Source organism: Miniopterus schreibersii, assembly GCF_964146895.1.
Source record: "Miniopterus schreibersii genome assembly, chromosome: 1".
Taxonomy (NCBI): Eukaryota; Metazoa; Chordata; class Mammalia; order Chiroptera; family Miniopteridae; genus Miniopterus; species Miniopterus schreibersii.
The window spans coordinates 155,150,121-155,170,441 of NC_138101.1; the positions used below are offsets into that span (position 1 = coordinate 155,150,121).

The window sequence follows — 20,321 nt, forward strand, 5'->3', positions numbered from 1 at the left end:
ACCGCCTGTGTCGTCATGAAAGCATTCAAGCAGAGACTGGGTGGCCTTTTTTTTTTTAATATTCTTGATGGTTACTGGGTGGAACCACATAGTAACTGAAGTGTCTTTCAACCTTAAGATTATATGGATCTACATAATTATTAGGAAGCAGGCAACATGAGGATGGGGAAAAAGAAAAATATGTGCTTAAACCAGTGGTCTAATTGAACTCAAATAAGAACTTATTGGATGCTTCCTAAATTCAAGGCATTGTTGAAGGTACTGTAAATAATTTAGAAGTTACGAAATTTTCAGGTTTGGGTCATTATCAGTTGGAACATAACTTGTTTCCTTGGCCTTGTTTTATAGTCTAGTCTTCTGAGACAAGATCTAGGGCTTGGAAGCCCAGCACAGCTGTCTTCTTCAGGAAAGCCTGGGACACCATACTATTCCTTCTCAGCCACAAGTTCCAGGAGAAGACCACTCCATGACTCTGCAGCACTTGGTGAGTGCACATGACAAACCCCATCCTACAGATACGTCTCCCCACCTTTAGTCTCTTCTTCTGGCTGCACTCTTAATTAGAAGAAGTTTGATTTCTTGGGTATCATGTTGATATTGGGGCTTATTTACATAAAATAATATATCTATTAGATATCTAATAAAACTCTTGTGTGGTCATCGATATAGGAGGAACCAATAGTGAAAAACAGAACTTAAAAATGGAACTAGTTTTTCCTCTTGTAAAAATGTCTGCTCGTATTAACACCTTATTTTTTGACTAACATATAATGCTGAACAGTTTATAAAGTGGTTTTATGTACAGTCTCATCTCATCAGCACAACAGTCCTGCTAAGCAGTGGATATAATACTAGGTTCAACATAAAAGTGAGGCTCAAAAGAAGACACATTCATATAACTAGTAGATGATTTACGTAGTATAAAACTTAAGATTTTTCTGACTCTAAGCCCACTGTCTTTGCATATTAATTACCTCTACTCCCCACTTTTTATAGAAATGAGGTAAAAGTAAATAACATAAAATTAATCATATTAAAGTGTACAATTCAATGGCATTTAGTATATTAACAATGCTGTGCAACCATCGTCTCTGTCTAGTTCCAAATCATCACCTTACAAGGAAACACAGTACCTATTAAGCATTCAACCCTCATTTCTTTATACATTGCCTAACCAGGCCAATCTGTTTTGTGTTGCTACTCACAGCAAGCTTCAGGTGTACTCTGATTCCTTATCTAATCACTGTTTAAATGTGGGAATTTTTGGTGATTCCTGCCAAAAAATCCTTTATATAGGAAAATTGAAGTTGTAAAGCATGCTTATATTAAGGTAGGCCAGCATCTAAAAAATATATAGTCCACCAAAAGAAAGTATGTCATGGTTAATTATTCCACAAATATTTGTTAACTCCCTCCAATTTATATATCTATCTCTGTCAGACCTATATTTTGGTGAAATATCCCTAGTTTCTGAGTCTAGCGTATGCTTGAGGATAACAAAGGGCACAGTGATGGATTGTCATGTTCAGCAGAGAGCTCTGGTTAGATATGCCCACCTCTCAGTATTATGGACGATTTAGTATATGTACCATTAGAGTGAACCCAGATGAGTTAGGCCAATATACTTTTTGTTATAAAAAAAATTATTAATTTTAAAGTGTCTTTTCTCCATCTCCACTTTTGTTTCCCACCAAATGAGTTTAGTCAGGGTAGGAGCATTCATTTGAGTCTGGATGTGTTAGTGTCATTTTAAAAAATAACTTGTCATTGTGTTGTATGAGCATCTACTGTGACTAAAAACACTACTATAGACCAATATACTATTATGAAAAGTTCAGGGATAAAATGAACTATTGAAATAACTAGGAAGAGGGGGTGGATTTCATAAATACTCAAATTTTACAGAAATTAATGTTTATATCTTACTCATTTTCATTTTGATTATGATAGACACTATCGTCTCGATGTCAGGTACTATGCTACACATGCTACATTTTTACAAAAACTCTATGAGATTATAATATTAACGTCTTGTTACAAATGAGGAACCAAGACCCAGGAAGCCAAGTAATTACTAGCCAAGGCATGGTACCCAGGGAGGCCCACTCACATCCTGTGTGAATACAGTTTAGTGGGTTCTTCTCTTCTTCTTTTCTCTTAGTCTTAGCCACTCTTTCGTCGCAGTGCTGTTATTCATGAAATCTCAGAATTGAAAGGACCTCAGAGATCATCTACATCAATCTCAGCATCTTCTCAAGTTATTTAGATACTTTAGGCAGACAGCATTCTGCAAAACAGTATCTAATAAATACTCTGGTTTCTCTTCAGGTTACTAAAGATTTCTGTGGAGAGGAACAATTCTGAGTTTTGAGCCAATTTTTGATGCCTTACATATGCAAGGCTAAAAACAAAACCAATATCTAACTATCCAGCTTATAATCATTTTGCCAGATTTTAATATAAACCTAATAGTAATGGCTAAAATGTATTGTGTCACTATCTGTAGGCACTGCCCTGAACCTGTTTCATATTTTATCTTTTTTTTTCTGTAATTTATCTTTATTGATTTCAGAGAGAGGAAAGGAGAGGGAGAGGGAGAGAGAGATAGAAATATCAATGATGAGAGAGAGTCATTGATCAAGCCTGCAACTGGGCATGTGCCCTGACCGGGAATCGAACCCCGATCGCCTGGATCCTAGGTTGATGCTCAACCGCTGAGCCACGCCCCGGCCAGACCATATTTTATCTTTAACTCGCCCAGGCTCACACAGCTGCTGTATGATGAAGCTGAAATTTTAAGTCAGCTAGCTTACTCTTAATTACTACACTTTGAACCCTCCCAAAAGTGAAATATTAATCTAAATTTATGATTTTAAATTTCACATTATATATGTGATTGTATAGTGGCAACCAATGATGAAATAAAAATATAAGTGAGAATTTCTATTCACCTAGCAGGGGAAAACAGTCCTAAACTAAATAACACTATCTTCTACTAATAATTACTCTGTAATAGAGTGATGATTTCCAAACTAATAGCAGCAGTACATTTGACTCTCTTGGTTTAGTGTGGCTTTTGCTCAAGGGATGTTGTGTTAGTTGTGAAGAGTTGGGTACTAGAAAAACTTCACCAAAAAACCCAGAAAATTTGCATGTAAATTTAATAAATACAGTGTGTGCCAGATGTTGTTTATTTTTGGCACTTTGTTTTAAGGAAATATAGGCTGCCTGTTGGGGAGTGACTTGGATGCTAATGAGTGCTTTTACCCTTTTTATTGTATAAAATCTTTCCACATGCTACTTATAAAGTTGCTTTTTTAGCTTTGTAACCTCCTGGGATATTTACTGTAAAGATTCCCATCCCCAACATAAATGGGTTTCATTCGTTCTTAAACAACTCCATGTCTTTCATATCATTTATTACCCAGGAAAAGACCATGCTTGTTTAATTCCCATTTTTACAGTTTTCAAAAATAAATTGTATTATTTACAATTTATTCTTCTTCTGTGTTCTCTCTTATTAATAATGAACCTGCCTTCTTCTGTGTTCTCTCTTATTAATAGTGAACCCCTCTGAAAAATCTTGAATTTGATCCATGACGTGATATATCCTCTGAAATATTAGAAAGCTATACTTATCAACTTTTTCTTACAATAAATAAGGACAGCCGTAGCCAGTTTGGCTCAGTGGTTAGAGCATCAGCCTGTGGACTGAAGGGTCCTGGGTTCAGTTCCAGCCAAAGGCACGTACCTGGGTTGTAGGCTCAATCGCCAGCCCCAGTCAGTATATGAGCGGGAGACAGCCAGTTGATGTGCCTCTGTCACATCAATGTTTCTATCCACCCCGCACCCCCACCTCTCACTCTCTCTGAAAAGCAATGGAAAAAATACCCTCCAGTGAGGATTAAATAAATAAATAAGTAAGTAAGTAAGTAGGCCAAATTTTAAATTTTAAAGATAGTAAAATTTAAATACTAAATAAGACTAGTTAGGCATATGACCAGCCTTTTTATTTATATTATTAAATCATTTAAGTCTTAGAAAAAATGCACTTTCTCTATGTAGTTATTTCTAGGAAATAAAGATAAACATCCAAGACTAAATTGTACTGTGATTGGCGCTGAAGTTGCAGTTGTCACCACACATTGTTAGGGCATACCGGATTCTCAGTGTGATGTGAACACTAAGTTTGTGTGTCTGCTAAAGGATTATATTATGAAAGCAACCTCTTGCACCAAGTGCCCCTCTGCGAGTGAAACTGAGATAAATGAAGTAAAGTGCCTAGTGTAGAGCCTGGACATAGTAATAGGTACTTGAGAAATGTTAATTCCCTTTTCCTCACACAGGCTTATTGGTTTGTTGTTTTCTTTCTTATTTCACTTTGTTTGCTGTCATCTTTCCAAACTTACAGGATATGTATTTCAGGATATATCACTTCATTAGAACCTGTTTTGCACTGGAACCAGTTATGAAGAGTGAGTCCCCCATCCCTATACTCACTTGCTTACTCCTAAATATTGGAAAACAAGAAAGGCACTAGGAGGAAAAATTATTTCCTGTTCATTTGAAGTCTGATCATTTCTAATACAAATGCTGATGAAATATGCTGTTTTCCATGTACAGATCCTTTGCAAGCAAAGAAAGTCAGAAAGGTGCCTCCTGGTTTGCCTTCTTCTGTAAGTACCCATTTTTTGACTTTGTAGAAAACAAACTGATTTCAAATATTCAATATTTGCTGGCTATAAGGATATATTCGATTGGTATCAGTAAGCACACTTCGCATAGTCACTGTTTGCTGCTTAACAGAATCATGGATTGAGATAAATCTGCATTTAATGTTAGGTTTTTAGATTTCTCTGCAATGATTTGTAGCTTACTCATATGCTTTTACTCTGTGTCCCTGTCATTTGAATTTCCCCCTTGGGAAAAGGACCAGGCCGGTAGCTGTCAAAGAAGATCTCCTGTACAGGTCTTTTGATGTTTAATTAGTCATTATGTTGCTGAACAGGAGGACAGACAGAGATTAATAGCTGAGAATCTTAGAAATTTACATTTGTAATAATCCCAGTGGAGCTAAAGACATTAAGATTCGGAGGACATGTTCGGCTCAGCTTGCCTCAGTAGGACTGAGGTTATTAATATGCATAAATCACCAAGTCAGATGTTCATCATGAAGCCCTTGTGGATTTTAAAGCCTTCATTAAGCCTTTCCTAACTTCAGCCTAACATCAGGAAAGCTTTCAAGCAACTAGTTTGTTGATCCCTCTTTGCTCAAAAATGTATCCTTTGAGAATAAAGAGTGTTCATGAAGGAGGTTGGAAAGGTTTGGTGAACAATTATTAATGGCCATGATAATCTAATGCTGTAGGGATGTTTGTGCTATTAAATATACTTTATTCTTTTAAAGAGTATTTGTAAATGAACCTACGTCATAAATCCACCCACAATTTAAAAATCCCTGGTGCGATAGGAGGGGAGATTTTTTTCCCCTCTCCCTTTGCTTAGAGTAAATGGGGAGTGGGGCTTTTGGATTGAGGCCCCATGCCTTATAGGGTATATCTCTTTGTTGTGTAAATGGATGTTGGGCTTTTATTTGGTAGTACTTAACACATGGGCGCAGGTGCTGCTGGATGAGTCACAGCTCATCGAAGTATACACTGAATGGAATATCCGGCTTGGCAAGTAGTAATCTAGAAGGAGCAGCATGGGTCTGAGCTTTTCATTTTTATTAAGGCTGAAGTAGAGATAACATCTTTTGGTTGTTTGCTTTCCTTCTTAGCTGTGTTCTTCCCCCACCTTCTCTTCCGTGTGATACATGAAAACTCAAATTTGAAATCCTCTTTGAAACTCAGTTCCAGATGGATCTGAGTTTTATGCAGCCTAGGGCAGCTGTGCTCTGAACCTGCAGCCTACCTGGAAGGTTGGACTGCAGCTGCAGGCATTCTTAAAAGCTTTTGCTTGCATAAGCACTTGGGCCCACTAGAGGCTGAATAGCTGCTTGATAAACAAAATGAACACAATGCCTCAAATCATTATTCCCGAAGACAGGAATTTTTTTTTCAGCAGCAGCTAAAAATAGTTGTGCAATTTACATTTTAACAGTTGTGTGTACTATGCAGGGGTAGGTGGTGGTTCAAACTTAGAACACATGATTTCTGCTGGATTAACAAATCATATTTAAAACTGACAGAATTGCTAAAACACGTAACTGTGCATTTTTCTTGTAATTTATTCCTATAATTCTATGAGAATAATAAAAGTTAAATTACATACTAATATTTAGTAGAACTACACAGGTACAAAAAGATACCACATTGTACATGCAAAACTCACCTCACTTCTACTTAGTCCGAGATCAATTTTAAGAAACAATTTATTTTCAGTGTTTCATAGTTCTTTCATTTTTAAACCAAAAGGGCAAAATGAACAGAACAGCCTGGAATGAGAATAGACACTGGAGGTAACTAGCATTCCTAATTATAACAGCATTCACCACTTGGAGATAGTTCTCTGTATTGTCCCAGGTGTCCGGGAGGAGCTGTAGAGACGGAGAAATCCACTGAATTGAAGAAACCTTGATTCCTTTGAGAACCATTAGGAAATCTCACAAGTCATGCCTACTTATATATTGTATTACTAGCTACCTTATTTGGGGTTTATTTGGTAGTTTTACAGAACTGAATAGTATTCAGTATTTTTAGTTCTATATTTAACATCAACTTCAAACATGATCATACTATATTGAAACCATGCTGAAACTAATATTTGAACATATTGAATGCTATTAAAGATATAAATAATAAATGCATTTTAATTAATTGAAAGTATATTTTAGATTGAATTCTATGGTGAAATCCCTCAAGTTTTTAAAAGAAATATTTTTTTTAATCTTTAAAAACATGCCTTGGTAAATAATACCAAAAAAATACACTTTTGAGAACACTTATAGTTACACTATTTACCTCTTCAGTGTCTAAAATAACTGGGAATTTAAAGTTATGGTTTTCAATTTGAATGTTTTTTTCTGAAATATATGTAATTTATAGACCTTTAACAATGTGAAATTTTTTTAATGGGTATAAAAATGAAAATAGACTGGTGTTTTTTTTTATTTCATGATCATTTGGATATTATACTTCCCAAACCAAATTAGAAACTTGACAGTAACATCTCAAATTTTAAAGTTTGCTGCTTATCCAGTGTGTCTTTAATCTGTAAAATACATGTTACATTTACTAAAGATACAGTGAAAGAGCTAGGTTAGTACCGCTTATTAAAAATAAACAATAGGCAGGGTTACTTTATATATGCAGTGCATTGATAATCTACATAATTTGACCATATAGCATTGGTTAGAGGCTTTTTCTTTTTGTAAGTGATGATATCATGTTATTTAGATATTATAAATACAGACCTCAGTGCCTCTGTTCCTCTCTGCAGAACAACTGAATGTTAACTTCTGCCTGTGGATGAAGGTCCAATAAGTGTGTATTGACATCATTAAAGCAGTGTGTAAGATTAAGAGAATGGTGTCTGCTCCAATCTCCTGGCTCAGTTATTGACTGGTTGCATGAGCAAGCATACAGTTATCCCTTAGGAAGCTTGGAGTGGGAAATCTGAAGTTCCTTTCAGGTCGAACATGCTAATTACAAAAGGTTTTAAAACTGATATGCTCAATACATAACCAAAAAGCAGTCCTGACCCAGTGGCTCACTTGGTTGGAGCATTGTCTCATACAACCAAAAGGTTGAGGGTTTGATCCCTGGTTGGGGCTCGAACAACAAGAGGCAACCGATTGATGTTTCTCTCTTACATCGATGTTTCTGTCTCTCTCAAAAATCACTGAACGTATCCTTGGGCGAGGATTTAAAAAAAAAACAACAAAAAAAAACTTGTGGGTATAGTTTTCTTCCTACTGATGAAGAAATGGTGTTTTTAAGGGCATTTAATTTTCTACTTGCTTCCCTAGATGGGTTGAAGTATTGAATAAAGTAGACATTTGTAGCAACAATAGAATGATGCTTAGACTTTTAGAATTCAAACATATACACATACCGTCATTGCCTTCTGGGAAGTTACCATCTAGTCTGAGAAACAAGCATTCAGTGAGTTAATTACATTGCAGTGAGGCAAGTAAAGGTGTACACCAAGTGCTCGGGAAACATTGGTTATGTAAAACTAACCCTGTTTTGGGAAGTACTAATGGCCTCAGGAGTTGACATTTGAGCTGTGTCTGGAAAGATGAGTAGCAATTCCTCTGTTAGAAAAGAAGGAGAACAGACCAGACAGGTAAAAGGCATAGACATGTGAAAAAATAAACACATGTTCAGGCCACATCTAGAAGTACAGCATTACTGGAATCTGTACCAAGTACAACCTTTGTACTTTTCCTATGGCAGATTCAGTCTCCCATTCCAAGAGCTGGTTAGGGAATACGTAAGACCAGTCAGGATTTGAAAGGGGATAAACACTCACGGCGGTCTACCCTGGGTAAAGGCCTAAAGTATGCTATGGCCAATAGATAATAGGAGGCATTTGTAATTATTAAGGTTCTTTGGGAGTCTTTTCAAAGACATGGGCAGTACTTTGACTTTGTGGGATATTTCCTTCCTTTAGGATTCCTGAACCTTCCCTCCCCTTTTCTAATGACCAGCTCTAGTCTTTGTTCTTTGTATGTACACCAGCTGTTTTTCATCTACATCAGGTTTTTACTAAGATACAACATTTAAGGAAATTTTGAAGCACTGGGTAGGGCTTGTGGGCAGTTGTGTTGTTTTCCGTAGTAATTTGTGAAAATTGAAACATTTGCAATATATTTGTTAGCATCCTTTACAGCCTCAGTGTCACTCTGTTAGAGGTGCAGGACTTGCCAGGGTGAGGATCTGTAGCCACTATCCTGTGTCATTTTCATGTTTAGTCTTTGCCACACAAATCTGTGATAATTAATATCCTCTTCTTACAAATAAAGAAATTGAGACTCAGAGACATTAACTTGCCAAAGAATCACACATAGAGCCAATTACAACCTAACTTAATGTCAAAGACCATTTTCTTTTTATTTGAATGCTAAAATGTACTATGTATCTTAATTTACTCATAAAATATCTTGTTTAGTATATTAAATTTAAAACATAGTTTATTCTTTCAATTATGTTTTTGTTGATCAAGTGTGTTTTTAATTGGTTTTGTTGTTAAGGACCTGTCACCATTTGAAAGGATGATAAAGAAAAGCAAGGACTTCCCAGGTTTCATCTGGCCTTAGCTGCTTTTTATTTTTTATAACCTTGGAGAAATTGCTTTTAAATTCTCTGAATATCAAGTTTCTATTTGTAAAAGGAGAAAATAATGCCTATCTCAAATGGTAGTGTGAGGGCATTATGTGCTAGATGTATAATTGACACTCAGTAAAAGTTCTTTATTTTTACTGGTTCCTACCACCATAGCCTGAAATTTAAAGAAAATTTAGCATTTCGTTTTTACAAAATTTTGTTGAAAAGCAGGGAAGAGTTTGAAAACATAAGGAAGGATAAATTGTAGCTGCTCTTGTTGTTTAAAAAGCATTCATTTTGAGAAAAGGAACCTACAAAAGGAGGGATAATTTGTTGAGTCAAATTCTGCTACCTAGAATTCATACTAATTACTTTTGTTTTTTGAACTATCAGAGTCTGTGCCTTTTCCCCCCCTTATTTTTATCATTGGTCAAACATCTTTAAGAGCCTCTGAAGCATTTCTCAGATGGAGAGAAGTATCTTTGTGTTTTATTCTTTATTTTTTAATTTGGTGTTAGTATTTCCAAACATAGATCCCTTTTCAAAATATGCTACAGAAGATGCAGAATTCTGAAGTAAGAAAGAAGCCAGACACTTTCAAGGTTTTTATCACCAGAAAGTAAACACCTAGACAAACTCTAGAATACCTTTAGACCCAAATTTCTAAAGTTGTGTTCTGGTTCAGTAGCATTGGAAAACATCTTTTGAACATCAGATCCTAGCTCTGTATCAAAATGGCATGTTTCACTCATTTAAAAATAACCAGTTTGCAGTCCCATACATAGGCTGCTGACAGAATCTCTTTGTTTCTTTAGCAAATGTTATTCTGTCCTCTGTCCTATTTTTAAGTGCGTATATATTTCCCCACAAAAACCATTACAGTTTATCAGATAATTTCTTTGCTTTTCAGTTAAACTCTCAAAGTGTATTTTACCACCCCAGCCATCAAGAAAAATGTATTTTTCTAACTCTTCCCCACATAAGTTCCTTTGAATCAAAGCAGCTTAGATTCCACCTTTTCTTGCTTTGCTGCAGACAGGTGCAGAGGTCTGTATAGCCTTTGGATTGGTAATTGACTACAGTTTAAGAGATGATGCCTTCCATTTTCCCAAAAATTTTATGGGATTTTATTTAGTTAGAAATGGCTTCTTTTTTTTAACTTATTGATTTTTAAAGAGAGGGAGGGAGGAAGGAACGGGGGACAGAGAGAGAGAGAATTTGTTGTTCTACTTATTTATGCATTCATTGGTTGATTCTTATATGTGCCCTTACCTAAGGGTGGAACCTGCTACCTTGGTGCATTGGGTCGACGCGCAAACCGAGTTACTGGACCAGGACTGGAAATGGCTTTTTTTTACATTAATATGAATTTTGAGTCATTTTTAGTATTAGATTTGAAATTTTAGGGGCACCCCTTGAGATGATTAAGATATCCTGAAGTGTTCCCAAACCACAAGGACCACTAAACCGTGTCCAATGAGCTAGCATTTTTATATTCAGACTAAATAGAATTAGTAAGACTATTAAATAGAAAAAGTCAAATATTAAATCCTGAGGTTGGCTAAACTGAGGATTTTTTTAAATAGGAAAGAGAACAAATACAGCTTTCTGGAGCTGACGAAATAAATAACATGGAAAACTACCATTTAAAAGATTACTGGTGGACCCTAGCCTCAGTTGGTTGGGCGTCCCTTGCACTGAAAGTTTGCCACATCCATTTCAGTCAGGGTACATGCCCCTGTTGTGGGCTCTATCCCCAATAGGGGGCGTGCAGGAGGCAGCCAGTCCATGTTTCCCTCTCACATCTTTCCCTCCGTCCCTCCTTTTCCTTCCCTCCCCCTCCCTGTCTCTCTCTAAAAAATCAATTTTAAAAACTTAATTTTTTTTTTTAATAAATAAAAGATTACTGTTGGGAGGTTGAAGAGCTGGTAAAGGGGGGATAAATTATGACGGAAAGAGACTTGAGTTTGGGTGGTGAATACACCATACAATATACAGTGGTAAAGAATCGTACACTTGAGCTTCACGGGGCGTGGCTCAGCAGTAGAGCATCAATGTAGAATCCAGGAGATCCACTGTTCGATTCCCAGTCAGGGCACATGCCCAGGTTGTGGGCTCGATTCCCAGTCAGGGGTGTGCAGGAGGCAGCCAATCAATGACGACTCTCTTATTGACATTTCTATCTCTCTCTCCTCCCTCCCTTCCTCTCTCTGAAATCAATAAAAGTTAAAAAAAATAAAGTAGTGTACACTTGAAACCTACATAATTTTATTAACCGATGTCGCCCCAATTAATGCAATAAAAAAGAATTAAAATTAATAATTTTAATCTTTTTAAATTAATATTTAAAAGATTACTGGCTGTCTGAACCAGTAAGGAAAGGGTCAAGAGTTAGAACTATAGAGAAACTGTTACCTCCACTTTATCCATGAAAATAGCAAGTTGAGCAGCAAGTAGAATACTCTCAAAACGTATGGCCTGTGAAAATCACTAGGAAGCTAAGATAACTGTGTTACTAGGCCTTTAAGACTAGCAAGAATCCTAGTGATTGCTCAATAAACAGTATTTACCCTCCTCCCCAGCTTCAGCAGAACTTCATGAGTGAACTCTTCGGTTCTTGAACATGAGTTGGAATAGGTTTAGCTCCTTTGGGAGACAAGCATAGAGAACACACAACTGTAGGTACTTTAGTTTCTTATTTTTGGCTGTTAGATAAGCTGTCTCTATTTGAAGGCTACCACGATATAGAATTTCCAAAGTGATCGATTCTTTCTCTGACCTTATAGGTCAGACTGGCAGAAAAAATTTAGTATATAAAGGGAATGGTTCCAAAATCCCTTCCAAATTTATATTCAGTTTGGTCACTGAATGAAATATTTTCTTCACACATTAATAAGAAGAAATAGCCACTGTTTATGCTGACAGTAACTACTGTTCAGAACAGTCAGAATTGTATCATTACAGATAATAGGCTTTTAATCCATAGTTATAAGATGTTCATTTTTGTGACAAGCCATTAATGTCTTTGATCTGATTTCAAGTCAAAAAGCAGAAGGAAAAGTAACCAGTGAGTCCTGTGTATCCAATTGTTTTTACTGATGTGAAGTGGTTGTAGAGTGATATTTATTATTTTTTAACTCTCCCTTTTTAGAGAAGAAAGAACATGGCTGAATTTCAGAGCTTGCTTTTAAGGTTTATTGAACTCTTCAGCTGCTAGTTTTTCAATTCTTTGAGACTTCACAAACCAGATATAGGATAAGACCCCGTGTGTGTGTGTGTGTGTGTGTGTGTGTGTGTGTGTGTGTGTGTGTGTGTGTGTAACTTGTATGGTTTTTAAAGTATATGTGGTTGAATTCCATAAATACTTTTAGAGTTTAAACCCATTGTTGGGGTGTTCAACATCAATAGAAATGTGAGGGTTTTTTGTGTTGGTTTTTTTTTTAAATAGATTTTCTTTATTTTTTATTTAATCCTCACCTGAGGATATTTTTTGCATTGCTTTTCAGAGAGAGTGGAAGGGAGAGAGACAGAGAGGGAGAGGGAGGAGAGAAACAGAGAGAGTAACATCGATGTGAGAGAGAGACACATTGATTGGTTGCCTCCCACACCGCCTTCCTTCCCCCGACCAAAGCCAGAGATTGAGCCTGCAACCAAGGTACATCCCCTTGGCGACAATCGAACCTGGGACCCTTCAGTCTGTAGGCCAGCACTCTAACCACTGAGCAAAACCGGCTAGGGCTTGTTTTGGCTTTTGCCAAATATAATTTAGGATTATTTTTTCAGGTATAAGAAAAAAGGAATAAATTAAGAAATTCTAAATTTTATCACTGGGGATGTTTGGGATCTGGATTTCATTCAAAGTTAGGGAAGGCATTTACATCCTGAGTAATTTGCTGACATAAAATTTGCCATTACTGATACTCCCTTTGTTTGATTTTACTTTGAAAAGTCATTTATTGTACTTGTATAATATCTAATTTTGAGGACTGTACATATGCTATATAGGTAAACTCATAATTAGACTTTTAACCATTTTAAAAAATACTGATAGCCCCAGGACAGTTTCTAATTTCTCCTCTGTGTTTCTATTATATTCATTGAATAGATTTTTTAAAAAGAAGAGTTTATTGATTTTAGAAAGAGAGGAAGGGAGGGGGGGGAGAGAGTCACATCGATGTGAGGGTGCAACATCAATTGGCCACCTAGGCATGGGCCCTTCACCAGGAATCAAACTGGAAACCACCTGGTACATGGGACAGTGCCAAACCAACTGAGCCACACTGGCCAGGGCGTTACTGAATAGATTTTAAACACATTTTAAAGTGTTTACCATTCAAAGTTTTCATCTTTTTTTAATGATAAACCCTTGATTTTGTAGACCTCCATTTAATGGACTTCAGAGTTAACAGATAAAATTTCCAGTCCATATGTCATACTTGAAAATTAACATCCTGTTAATTTTAAATTGCTTTTAACCAAGATTTGCTTATAATAAAATTAACAGGTTATTTTTTGTTATTAATTCACTGTTATTTTCAACAAATTTTAATGAATAGGCCATATGTTGGAAAAAACACCATAGTAATTTTACTGACATAAATAAATATTACATATCTACAACTCTTGTCTACATATTTAAACTCAAGAGTCACCTCTTATAAACAATGATTAGCACGTGATCACACCTCATCACTTGGTAATTGGTTCTGTTGCAGCATGACATGACTTTCTGCAGCAGTTTTAACATGTTCCCACATGCACTAAACCACATCCCAGCCATGTTCATTTGTTCACTCAAGGTCACTGCTGAATGCACACATTTACTAGACCTATTCAGTGTAAATTTAAAATTACAGTAATACATATAGAAAACTTTTTCTGCGAAATTAAACTTTTTATACATAGTTAATTTTAATTACACAAACATGTCTACATAAGTAAAAACAGATAAACTAATTTGTCAATTTTTTAACATACGCATTTGGAACACCTACTTTATTATATAACAGACTTTGCTTTAACGGACACCCCCTTGCCTGAATTAGTCTGTTTTATTGAGGTTGTACTGTATCTGCAATTATTTTAATACATAACCCGATATATCTGTTATATGTCAACATTTTATTAATTTTCAAAAATAATTTGTTTCTAGAAATTGTGTTGCTGGAAAATTTGCTAGAATCTGCTTCTCTCTTTGTATAGCCTATATTTCTACTCTTCTGCAATGTGTTAGACCAAGAGTAAGCAAACTTTCTGAGAAAAGGGTTATGTAGTAAATATGTCTGACTTTATGGCCCAGCCAGTCTCTGTCACAACTACTCAACTGTGCATTAGAGTGTTCAAGCAGCCACAGATGATACATAAAAAATGGGCCTGGCTGTGTTCCAATAAAACTTTATTTGTAAAAAGAACAAATTTGGTCCACAGCCATAATTTGCCAACCTCTACATTAAACTTAAAAAACACAAGTATATGCCTAAAGTAGATATATTCTTACCTTCTTCATAAATGTAGTTCCTGTGAAAATGTAATTTTGTTTCAAAGAGAAACAAAATTAAATGTTTTGGGGTGGGGTTTTTTGGGGGGGATAGATAATGATCCATTACCCAATATTCATTAGTTCCTTCATCATTTTCTTAAGGCCCTAAGCACTGGGGCCAGAGCTTATTGTAGATAGAAACTTTCCAAAACCAGTATTTGCCTTATTCTGAAAAGCACCTGACTGGGACAGTGGAAGAGTCAGTGTATAAAGTGGATGCTGTGGCATCATAATTTTTCTAGGATTTAAATGTCACATTAGGTAATAATATGCAGGATCGTTTATAACATAAAAAGTAAGCCCATGAATAGACATGTTAGTAAATGTATATTTGAAACAGGGTATAAAGTATTTAAATAATTTGACTTTAATATAAACAGCCCTAGTATAATTTTATATATATAGTTGGGCCAGGATAAAAGAGGGTGATTGATCACTGTCTTTTATGCTGGCCCAACTTTCTCATAAAACCCAAAGCTAAAAGATGGTTCCTAGCAGCTTGAGGATCAGTTCCAACCCAAGTATGATTGTGAAACAGATTCGTTGAAACATGTAGAACTTCTCCCTCTAAACATAAAAGCTTCATACAAAACTGAAGGGAACCTTCACCCCATGACTAGAAAACTCACTTTTTCTCTATAAATTTAAGTGAATACTTATGGTTCCTATTTAGTTTCCTTCTAGCTTTATGATGGCTAGTATTTTAAAAAGTTAACATTTAATATATAATTAATAAAACTCAAGTTCTTGACATGCTTGATAATCTTTTGAACTCTAAAACTTGATATAATTTGAAATCACGTTATCAGTATCTTTCCCAACATCACCAAAGATATTTATAAATTTCAAAAAACAGTAATATGAGAATTAGAAACTCCTTACTACTAAAGTGAGCTTCACTTAGATTTCTGATGCAAGAAGTGTGAATCCATTCTGTTAAAGTCAGTAAATATATAAAGTGATTATTTGAATAAAGACCTCTTTTAGGCTTTAGGGATTTAAGTATGAATCAAGCATGGACCCTGTACCCTATTATAGTCAAAAGATAACTTTGACTTTTGGAAAGAAGCAACTTTTATATTTTATATTTTTCTTTTGTGTAATTGTTGCCCTCTTGGGCATATAGTGGAGTACCCACGAAATCCTTATTATTTTATATATATATGTCTTTATTGATTTCGGAGAGAGGAAGGGAAAGGGAGAGAGAGAGAGAGAAACATCAATGATGAGAGTCATTGATCGGCTGCCTCCTGCACGCCCCCTACTGGGGATCGAGCCCACAACCCAGGCACGTGCCCTGATAGGAATCAAACCCCGATTTCCTAGATCGTAGGTCAATGCTCAACTGCTGAGCCATGCCGGACGGGCGGAAATGCTTTTTGAATTAGATTAAAAGAATAAAAATAGGTACTATGAAGCCATTATTTTGTGTTATCTGTAATAAGGAACATTGTTAATGACTTCTTGCTATATGCTGTACTTTCAAGTTTCCTCCTACTCTCGCTGTTCAAATCATCAAAAATATATTAAGTTGCTTTCTTTGTATAAGAAGCTGAATTATTTCTCCTATTTTCCCCCTCAATTATGCAGTTAACTTCTAGTCATACACAGTAATAGGAATAAATTTGCAGAAAATGGTAAATTATAGGTAATTAAGCCATTACTTAACAGTGCACTAGATTGACCTGGTTACTAACATAAAAGGAAAAAAAAAGTTATGGCTTCATTGACAGAAAAGGAAAACTGGTTATCTACTGAATTTCTCATACTAAAATTCTCTTCAAGAATTTGATCATTTGTTGCTATCATTGTCCAAGCCACTGTTGTCTCTTTCCTGAATTGTGGCAACATCTTTCCAGCTGCTCTCCCAGTTTTCCTTCAGGTTTTTTTTTAAACACAGGAAGATCCTTTTAAAATCTGTCATTCTCTGACTCAAAATCCTCCTGTAACATCTGTTATCCCAAAGTTCTTAAAATGGCTTTCAATACCCTTCTTATCTGTCTCTTGCTACCTCACAGACTTTATCTTCCACTAATTTACCCTTCTGGCCACTCTGCCCTCTTTACTGCTCCTTAAAGATAGCAAGCACTCTCCTGCCTCAGGGCCTTTGCAGTTACTCTCTGCCGGAGCACATACTTCTTAGTAGCCACATAGCTCGTTTTCTCACATACTTTTCTCTTTGATGACACATCATTTTATTACTGGGACTCTTATCTGACCATCCTATATAAAATGGCAACAATGCCCCCCCCCATCACTGCCCTTCTCCTTCCTCCTGAGTTTTTCTCTATAACACTTATTACCATCTGATATACTATAATTAGTTTATTGTTTGTTTCGCCCAGGAGAAACTTGTTAAGGCAGGGATTTTGTGTTGTTTATTGCTTTATTTGCAGCATCTAGTTGCATAATAGGTGCTCAGTGAATATTTGTTGAATAAATGAACAAACTCAAAAGATTAGCAATACAGTCAGCTCTTTCTTCCTGGCTCAGTTTACTCAGAGAAGGTATAAAGAGCATACTGGATAATCTGAAATCAACATCCTTCAGGGAGAACTACAGTGTATTTTAACCATCTATATTATAAAACAATTAACATGCTTAAACTTTGTAAAAGCATTTTAGGGAGGAAAAAAGCTCCAATTTTTCATCAGAAGAGTAAAAGTCTTTTCAGTGGCAAAGATCACTGAAGTTCTTCCTGCATACATAGGTGTTAGAACTAGGAAGACCTGCATTTGGTTTTCCATATGAAGTTTTATTATTCGATAATTGTGTTCTTAGATTCATATAATCCTTATGCCAGTTCTACTATAGTAACACAGTCTGAGCCGTTTTTTATAGATCAGTCATTTAAGTCTGAAATAACCAATGTTAGGGCAACAGGTGTCCTCAAGATCCCACACCTGTAAAAGTACCTGCTTTTCACCCTTTCCTATCCTATTGTATCTTGTAAACTTTCCAACCTAAATATTTATTACAGCCACCTTTGTTTATAATCTGCTTAACAGTCTCTTTTACTGATCTGCTAAATGCTCCAGCCTAAAGAAAGGCACAAAGAAACACATCTTATGCCCAACTTCTTTTCAGTGCAGAAGCCACAGCCTACTTAATTACGATGGGCTCCCCACTGACCCCTTAACTCTTTGCTGCTTGCTGAAGGTGTAACACTTAGAAGCTTACATGTTTATTTGAAGGACATGCCCCAAAATCTTTTATTTTCCATAGGATGCTATGTTAAGCATAAAATATTTGACATGTAGGCCAAATTGCACATTAGTGAGAAATTAAAATTTCAAACTAATTGAACGAGGAGGACAGAGTTCAGTAAGAGTTGCTACCTACTGGTGAGGTGCCAGCCCTTTTCTTTCTTTGTTTACTATTTTGTTCTAGACACTAGAAAGCTTTTTTAAAATATGTTAATTTTAAATGAAAGTATTACTAGGTAATGGAAGTATATTACTAACCCCTTATAAAAATACCTCATTTGCTAGTATAAATGTTATTAGAATACAAAGCATTTGGACTCTTAGCTTAGAACTGATAAGTTGTAATTATGCTTTTGTATTCCCTTTTGTATCAACCTTTCATGTGAGGCTTTAGGCTTTTAATTATGCCACTTGCAGAGAGGATTATAAAAGTACAGTTTAAGGTTGGTGTGGACACTAGATGTTATCTATGCCAGTGAGTCACAGCCTGGGTCTTCAAAAATATTAACCTGACAAGATGTAAAATATTTCAGAATACTTAACAAATTATGTAGTTAACTGAAATAAAATTACCCAGGCTTGTTAAAACAAGAAATTTTTTTTATTAGAATTATTTCAGTTTAGCGTGGCAATGCTTCATTTTTTCTTTAATTGGAAGTTCTAAATGGAAGTTCCATGGCTTTGTGTTGTTTTTTAAACAGGGGAAAATATTCATTATAACTCCATAAAAAAGAGTTTGGAATACTAAGAACTTTCAAAACAGGAATTCAGTGTTTGAGGGTAGAGTAGATAATAAAAGATTTTATTGGTGGTGAAATGGCTAGGAAATCTTTGGCCTGGTTTAATGTCTACATTTTGCAGAAATGGAAACTTAGACTCAGGGAAATTGAAGATCTAGCCTAAACTCTCAGACCTCCTAAGAGGTGCAACTAAAACCCAGATTCCTCTTATCTCCTGACTCCAAGTCCAGTGCTCTTTTTCATCATCCAGTATGGCATCACAGTGTCTGGAACCTGACTTCTGTCCTACTGTGTGTAGATGTGATATAGATACATAGAACAAGTGACTTCACAGATTCCTTTTTCAAAGTTTTGTGTCTATTTCCCAATCTGTGTGGCACAGAACACTTATTGTTGGGGTGGTATATTGCCTTTACTGGTGAAGGAAGCCTACTAAACATTAGTCAGACTTTATTTTTGTTTTGCCTTGTTCTATGTTGAACTGACACCATCTCCTATATCTTCTTATCATACACCCTTTATTGCAGGTTCTTGAAATGGCTCTGGGCTGAAATGCAGATATTACTTCTGGTCTCTTTAAAAATAATTTTAAAATAGGATAGAATATCTTGGTGCTGTTTCATGTCTCATAAAATGAAAGGATCAGGCTCTTTCCAGGTCAGAGGAAAAAACCTGCACAGGTCAGAAAAAGAAACAAAAAGATGGGTGGCACTTTCCTTAAGGGAGAGCTAACTCAACTCAAGACCAAATTGTTTACCTTCTATAGATGATTTTTTAAAATAGTTTTGTTTGCTTACACTTTTCTTTTGTTAGGTTGTTAGGTTGCCTAATAAGTCAGTAGTGCAAAGCTTTGTCCAGTCTTGGAAGCTCTTCAGAAGTGCTAACTTACTGAGGAATTTAAAAACCTGGGTGTCCTCATCCTTGGGGGTTTTTGTGTGTGTGTTTTTTTTAACTTGTGCACACCCCATTAGACAGTCCTGTGATTATAGAGCCATCTGCAGGAAAATTATCAAGTTGCAATATAATGATTCTCTTACCATGTTATTTCAAGTGGTAAATGAAAAATGACAAAGTGCAATTCATGTGGGGAAAGAAATGGACAGCCAAGAGATGCAGGAATTACTAGGGACGGGGAGCCCTCCCCTTTAATATTTCAAAGAAAACTGCTTTGTTATAGTGAGTTTGTGATTTTTTTAAAAACACATGCAATTTGCTTCATATTTTACATGTTCTCAGGAGTTACAGTTCTCTCTCATTTGCAGGAGTGTCTGATGATTGCCTTTTAGAAGCTTTGTATGATCTGTCAGTTCTGTTAGTGTTGATGTCAGAGGGATACTATTTATTTACCTCAGAAAGATTTATTTGCTTTCTCCTCCAGGACGTATGGCTGTGTTACACATCCTCATTATAGTCATTTGGTTGTCAAAGGGGGAGTTAAACAAGTATTCTTTTGCCCTATAAATGCAGTTTATGTAGCTGATTGTTTCCATTGGCTATATAGGTAGGTGTTTTCTAATTTGTTAATCATTAATCATTTCTAAAATTCAAGTTAGTCTAGAGATTTTTG

General features: G+C 35.8%; 1 protein-coding gene across 9 annotated transcripts in view; it reads left to right on the top strand.

Annotated features, from left to right (window-relative positions):
- Nucleotides 1–20,321, top strand: part of TCF12 (transcription factor 12) — a 301,154-nt gene that overhangs the window by 221,182 nt on the left and 59,651 nt on the right. For all 9 annotated transcript variants that reach the window (XM_081162122.1, XM_081162127.1, XM_081162128.1 and 6 more), the window contains 2 exons: nt 349–484; nt 4,624–4,676. In XM_081162122.1, coding sequence (XP_081018248.1) covers nt 349–484; nt 4,624–4,676 — 189 coding nt within the window. The remainder of the gene's footprint in view (nt 1–348; nt 485–4,623; nt 4,677–20,321) is intronic.